This window comes from Tupaia chinensis, unplaced genomic scaffold (genome assembly GCF_000334495.1).
Source record: "Tupaia chinensis unplaced genomic scaffold, TupChi_1.0 Scaffold000612_1, whole genome shotgun sequence".
Lineage (NCBI taxonomy): Eukaryota > Metazoa > Chordata > Mammalia > Scandentia > Tupaiidae > Tupaia > Tupaia belangeri.
In genome coordinates this window covers 1929766-1936684 of record NW_006160131.1, presented here as the reverse complement: position 1 = coordinate 1936684, position 6919 = coordinate 1929766, and the positions used below count along the sequence as shown (strand labels likewise).

General features: G+C 56.7%; 1 protein-coding gene across 1 annotated transcript in view; it reads left to right on the top strand.

The window, feature by feature from the left end:
• Positions 1 to 6422, top strand: part of CPLX2 (complexin 2) — a 78890-nt gene extending 72468 nt beyond the window's left edge. The window contains exons 2-4 of the mRNA XM_006158891.1: positions 1205 to 1322; positions 1473 to 1648; positions 2344 to 6422. Of these exons, the coding sequence (XP_006158953.1) occupies positions 1292 to 1322; positions 1473 to 1648; positions 2344 to 2541 (405 nt within the window). The 5' untranslated portion in view covers positions 1205 to 1291 and the 3' untranslated portion in view covers positions 2542 to 6422. The remainder of the gene's footprint in view (positions 1 to 1204; positions 1323 to 1472; positions 1649 to 2343) is intronic.
• Positions 6423 to 6919: the final 497 nt, after the last annotated feature.

Below are 6919 nucleotides of genomic sequence, written 5' to 3'. Positions count from 1 at the left end.
TCTCTGTCTGTCTGGTGAGCGCACACGCCCTATAGTGAAAACCTCTCCAAAATAAAAGAAGTAGTGCGTTGGGGTTCAAGTTCTCAGGGATGGGGCAGGCTTGGTTAAAAGGAGACTAAGGAGCTGCCCTGTGGCTTGGTGGTTAAGGGAGCCAGATCCCACCTGGCAACCACATGGTTCAAATCCTGGCCCAGCAGCTTGAACAACACCTGCCACATGTCCACGCACGTCATAGGTCCTGACAGGGTGGAGAGTGGGAGACGGCTGCAGTGTAACCACTGCAAGAGCAAATTTCTCTCTCTCTTGAGCACACACATGCCTACTAGAAAAAATTGTTTTAAAGAAAGGCAAAAAGGAGGCCAAAGATAAAGGCTTCAGCCTCTACCCCTCCCCTTACACCCACTGTCACTGGAGTAGTCTTGCTTCTACATATTTTGTATATCAAGATTCCCACGAAGATTTCATTTGGAGAAAATCTGAGGGAAAAATAGAAGTATAATAAAAGCTGAGAGCCAGTAATCCGGGGAGAGGGAACAGAGAACTAACATTAGCTCAAGAAGCTTATAATGCCTTCAATGTCCCCATGTGTAACTCAAAATAAAAATCAATATTAAGCTATAAAATACAAAATTCACACGTATATTGCAATAAAGATAATGTACTTCCCCACTTGCCTAATTGCAAAAGTCTCACACACCTCTGGTTTGCTGGGGCCACCGCACAGGCTCGGCCCTTTTCGGCTTGCTCCAGTGGGCAAGCCTGGATTCCCCCTCTCCTCAGTGCTCCTGGGAAGAAGGCATTGCCACGTCTATCTTCCGAGGAGGAAACGGGGGCTTCAGGAGCTAAAGTAACCTGCTGAAGGTCACAAGGCACATAGAGACAGGCAGAGGCTGCAAAACCCAGCGCTGCCTGACTCCAAATTCTGGGCTCGCTCCAAGACCCCTGGCTTCAATCAAATGTGGTCAAGATGAAGTTTTTAAGTAGGGATCAGTCACTTCGGGAAAAAGCTGCCTGACAGTACAGTGTCTGGCACGTGGCACGTGCTCAGTAGATAGTGCCCTCCATCCTTGCTCCCAGCCAGCGCCCTGCTTGACCTCAGGCTAATGGCGCTAGGTCGCCTGACCTGGGGTGGGGCCACTGTCCCGCTAGTGCACAGCTGCCTATGCAGCAGCCTCCCACCTGATCCCCCACTCCTCTCTTGCAGGTTGGTTCACTCCCTGAGCCAGGCCAGCCAGGCGCACTGCATGCACATTTGGCCCTGGTCTAGGGCACTCTAAGCAGAGCCAGCAGCATGGACTTCGTCATGAAACAGGCCCTCGGAGGTGAGACCTGCACCCCGCCCCTCCCAGTCCCCAAACCGGGTACCAGCAGGGCCAACAGGGCGGAGGGAGCCTCAGCCAGCATGGGTCCCCTCTCCCCAGCCCTGCCCTCCAGCTGACCCTACCCTCTGCCTCCCGACCTCATCCCTATAGGGGCCACCAAAGACATGGGGAAGATGCTGGGAGGAGAGGAGGAGAAGGACCCGGATGCCCAGAAGAAGGAGGAGGAGCGGCAGGAGGCGCTGCGGCAGCAGGAGGAGGAGCGCAAGGCCAAGCACGCGCGCATGGAGGCCGAGCGCGAGAAAGTCCGGCAGCAGATCCGAGACAAGGTCAGCGAGGAGGGCGGTGGGTGCGAGGGGGTGAGCCTGTCTGCGAAAACTCTTGTCTTGGGCTCCCTGAACCCCAGCTTTCACCTTGGACCTAGCTCCCTGCGAGGCTTGCTTCACCCATCAGGAAAGCAGGTGTCCCGGGGACAGCTCCCTCAAAGGCTGAAAGGAGATGAAGGTTAACAGTGGTGCACTAGCGCGGGCTGCAGGACATCTGCTCTGAAGCCTGACCTCTCACCCGAGACCTTGGAACCCCTGTGTGCAGATGCAGAAGTTGGAGGTGTGAGAAAAACACCCCAGTGCTCTGAGCTTGTGGCACCCTTGGGGTCCCTCCCAGTGGGCGGGGCTGCCATCCCATGCAGAGCAGCTCCCTGTGCCCCATCCCGTAGCACCATGCACGGCATCAGGGCTGTCCAAACCAGGTCAGTCACCAAAATCTAGCTCCAAATACATGGGCAAATCCTCAGTGTTAAGGTTTTGCAGCTGTCAGAGAAGGAAGTTACTTGGGACAGGTATTAACTGTAAAGGAAACCCCGGGCCTGTCTGTCTGTCGGCAAGCACTGGAGAGGATCCTGACCCCGGACAGATGAGGAGCTGAGGCTCGGGAAGTTCTTAGGAGCCCCCTCCGCCAGGTCTGTGAGACCCTGAGACCGGCTCTCCCTGCCCCCTGCCTCACTGGCTTTCTGCCCTCTCCCCAGTACGGGCTGAAGAAGAAGGAAGAGAAGGAGGCCGAGGAGAAGGCAGCCCTGGAGCAGCCCTGCGAGGGCAGCCTGACCCGGCCCAAGAAGGCCATCCCGGCGGGCTGCGGGGACGAGGAGGAGGAGGAGGAGGAGAGCATCCTGGACACGGTGCTCAAATACCTGCCCGGGCCGCTGCAGGACATGTTCAAGAAGTAACGCCCCAGGCCACTCCTTACTCTTTCTTTCTGTTCTTTCTTTTCTTTTTATTCAGTTGTCTCAGTTCTGAAGGGGAAAACCTCAGTTGGCCTCTGCCCCCATTCCCTGGCCAGGGGCTCCTCCCCTCAGCAATCCCTCCCACCCCCCCTTCATCCCAGGGTATCCAGCCCCACCCCATTCTCAAGTAGTATGAAAGTCAGAAGCCGGCCCTTCCCCAGCAGGGGTGCTGAACCCCGGGCCAAAAGCCCTGGGACCCCTCAGGAAGCAAGCCTAAGGCCCATGCTAGTGTGGTGACCCTACATTCCTCCATGCTCCCCACTGCCAGGAGGACTGCTGTCCCCAGCCAGCCAAAGTAATGACACATTCCAGCCCTGCCCAGCATGTTGACCTTTGGCCTCTGCCCCCAGTGGGCCTCCAGGTCAGGGCAGGGGCACTGAGTGGCCTGGCTCTGAGGAAAGGAGTCAGGATAAGCCTGCCCCATGCGGGTCCAGCCTGGGAGGCCCTGAATCTGGCCAGGCTGGGGTCTGGGCAGGAGGCTGGCGCTCTTTTCCTCTCCCTGGTAACACCCAGCCCAGGAGCACCCCCTTCCCAACCCCAGCCAGAGAGGCATGGCCCCTGCCCAGCTGGTCCCTCCAAATGGATCCTTGTTGGACTTTAGCTCATCTGTGGAGGTGCCCATGGGTAGGGCAGCTTCTTCTTCCCCTACCCCACTTAGGTCCTGGGACCCCACTGCCAGTCTGGGCCCAGCTTGCCCAGCCAAGGGGCTGCCCAGGCCCCCACAAAACACTTGGAGCCATCGGGCAGTGATGGTCTGTGCCATGGGACCCCACCCATCGGTGTGGCCAAGCTGCCCCCATTCCTATCCACTCCTCCTCCCATCCTGTCCTGTCCATGTGCTTCCAGGGCCCCATGGTCCCCAGGAGGACCCTTCCTGGCCAAAGCCCCAAGCCTCTGGGAAGAAGCCAATTCCCACATGACAGAAGGTATCAGTCCATTCATCTCATTGGCCAAGAACAAACTCTCCTCTGGGACGTATGGAACTGGCATTTGTCATCCTTACCTACCCCCATCCAAAATTGTCAAGGTTTCCCACTCAACTATGTGAGAATGAGGTGGGGGGTATGGGAGGAGAAGGAGCAGATGGGGGAAGAAAGTGTCCATGCATGCATGACAGTGCATGGTGGAGACTGCATCAGTGATAAGATGTCCAGAGATTGTATGTATATGTATATGATTAGTGTGTGTGTGTGTGTTAGTCATCATCTCTCTGTGGGAGTCCCTGTGGTAGAAGTTGTGTATATTCTGCAGCCTGTGGATGTATGCTTGTTTCAGGGGGGCATTTGAGTTGAGATTGTATCACGTGTGTGTGCTAGACATCTCCCATGTGTTTAGAGACTGTACATATTAGCGTGTGTATGCAAGTGTTTCAAATGGTGTGTGGTTCAGGAGTGATGCATGTGTGTTAAGTGCTGTAGAAGTGTCCATTTGTTTTGAGAGAATTTTCAGATGTGCTAAGGCAGTTGTGTGCACATGTGTGGGTCTGAAAAGGTAGTTGTGTGCGTGCATGTGTGCTTGGAGAGAAACGACGTGGGTAAGACGCCCCTCCCAGCCTCGAGACCATTAGTCACAGGTGGCACATCTGACAGGAGACCTTGTCCTTGGCCTAGAGTCCTCCCACCCTTGGGGGTTACCTGCCTGAGGTCCTCAGCATTTGACTGGGACAGACCCAGGCAGTACCCCAGGAAGCCATGCTGGCCCCACACCAGGGCCCATCCCAAGAGCCGGGGCCACGGAGGGGGCGACTTGCCTGCTCCTGAAGCCCCTGCCCACTGGCCCCAGTTTGCATTCTGCGGGTTTTCCATTTTAGTGGATTTATGCTTTTATTTCGGAGACAGACATGTGTCTTCTCTGTCCGTTTCCAATAGTTAAAGCCATATCAGTTAGACTGCAATACTTTAAAGATGAGACAAAACAATCCATATGTTTAGGGAACCAGAAAAGTCCCTTGGTCTGTCCCTTCCCTGGGAAGCAAGGCCTCAACAGCCTCAGCTCCCTAGACTTACCCTCCTCCCCTGCCCCGTCCATTCCCCTGTGCCCATGTCTGCCCCCCAGGGGGCCCGTGTCTGTCTGTGCCTGTGTCTGTGATGGGGAGCTACCTTGCATCCCTGTTGTCTGCTTGTCTGTTTGTGTCTGTTGTCCTGGGCAGGATGGTCATTCTCAAGAGCCCTGGAGTCCTGAACCAGAGAGAGTCAGGGCCCAGTTCAGGGCCCCGGGCCCTGTGTGTAAGCCCCACTTGGACAAGGGGTGAACACCATATGCTCAGAGAGGTCTCCCTCTTGACAGGGGCCCTCAGACCTCAGTGATAATGCCAGGGCACAGACAGTGCCAGATGGGTGGCAATGACAAGGCCCAAGGAGCTTCAGATGAGCAAGGAAATCAGCCATGAAATATCCCAGGTGGGCTTGAGGAACCCAGGCCCTCAAGGGTGTGCCTGCTGGTCTCTGTAGCCCCTCCTGACCCCCAGAGTAAGCCCAAAGCTTTTCAGTCCCTCCAGGCTGACTGGCTTAGTCTAGGGGCATGACCCAGACTCCTCCATTCTGCTCCTGGGCAGCAGAACTAAGGTCTTCCTGGAGGAGGGGCCAGGAAGAGAATCTCTGCCTGGATTCAATCACTGCAGAGTGATCACTCTCAGGTCCAAAGGGACACAATGACTCATCTCTGACACAGACCTGTGGCGAAGATGGCGTGTGGCCCAGAGAGGGTGTCTCTGTGCAACAGAGGGCGGGAGCAGCAGGGAAGGGCTGCTCACATCCCCACTTGGAGCATAAGGCATGAGACCCCCCAGATGGGAGAAGGAGGGGTGTTTCACACACAAATGGGGCACTGTGCATGTGACACACTTAGGGAGGAGAAGACCCAGAAGTCAGTGTACACACACCCAAGGACAAGACCCTCAGCCCGGAGCATAGTGAGGAGCAATCTCGTGAGCGCAGGGGCAAACAGCGAGATGCAAGGAGCGTGCACCTGCCGCCGTGGGCCGCCTGGCCTCCTGTGCCTGGGAGTCACCACAAAACAGCAGGAAAAGGGCTTCTCTGGATCTCCCTGTGCTGGGCACGGGCGATGCCAGGCTTTCCACCCACGAATGACCTCCACTCCAGGTCCAAGCTCCCGAAAGGGAACTGTAACCGCACACACATGTGGTGGTCCTCCTTCAAACGGAAACAGGAAGTCAAGATGCCCTCCCAGGTGCATGAGAGCGGGAGAAGGCAGCAGAGAGGGAAAGGGAAGCAGGTATTGAGGCTGGGCCCTCTCGGGTGGGACAGCTGGTGGGAAAACAGCCCAAAGGCTCGTGGCTAGAATAAAATGGGGTGCACTCCCCAGCACCGAGCACCCCTGGTGCAGCTGGCAGCGCTGCCCACCCCCACTGGCCAACTGCTCCATCCTTCCAGGGTTCCCCAGGCTCCTGCCTGCACCGGGGGCTGGGGGTTAGACTAACTCAGATAAGGGACATCTCCCAGGCCCCAGGACAAGCCTCCCACCAAACGCCCCCTGCTCCAGTCCCCACTTCTATTGCCCTACGCTCTTCACTGGAGAAAGAACGGGAGGTGTTTGTGGGCCCTGGGGTGGACAGGGGAGGCCCAACGAGACCTGGGTGAGACGGACCATCCTGCTTGCACAGGGGAACCCCTCTCCACATCTGTGCTGTGTTCTTGTTGCTCTGCTTCCTTAAATGTGTCAGTGCCTGGGGGAGGGGAGGAGCACCCCTCCGCCCCCCCGAACCTGACCAAAAGCCATGGCTGTTGCTCCCCCTTTGTATGACGCAAACGCTAAGATGTACAAACCAATCATGACAACAGAGAAAAAGACCTTGTACAGCCGTTCTCAGTCTGCCTGTTCTCTTCTGTCCGCCGGCACCACCAGGGCTAGAGAGGTGAGGGGACACAGACAGACTTCAGTGATCCCCTGGCTTTTGGCCACGACAATGTGGAGATGACTCCAGAAATCAACCAAACCCAGAGTTGGGGCTGACCCTAGAACTCGACCACTCCGCCTCCCTGCCCTCCAGTGCCAACTTCACAACCCCAAGGGGTGGGTGGTCCAGGTGGGTCCCCACCCCATCTCTGTCCACCTTCCTGCAAGTCCTCAGAGTGTCAAAACCTGAAAATACCAAGTCACTTGATGGGCAAAGGCATCATTCACTCCACACACTGACAGAGCACCTTGAGCTGCATGCAGGAGCTGGGCATACCCACCAAACCCGGGCCTGTCGGGGAGTCAGCGTCAGGCCAGGACCCTCTCCCCTCACCTTTTCCCTACTTTTTTTAGAGGGTGTCTCTGTGCAACAGAGGGCGGGAGCAGCAGGGAAGGGCTGCTCACA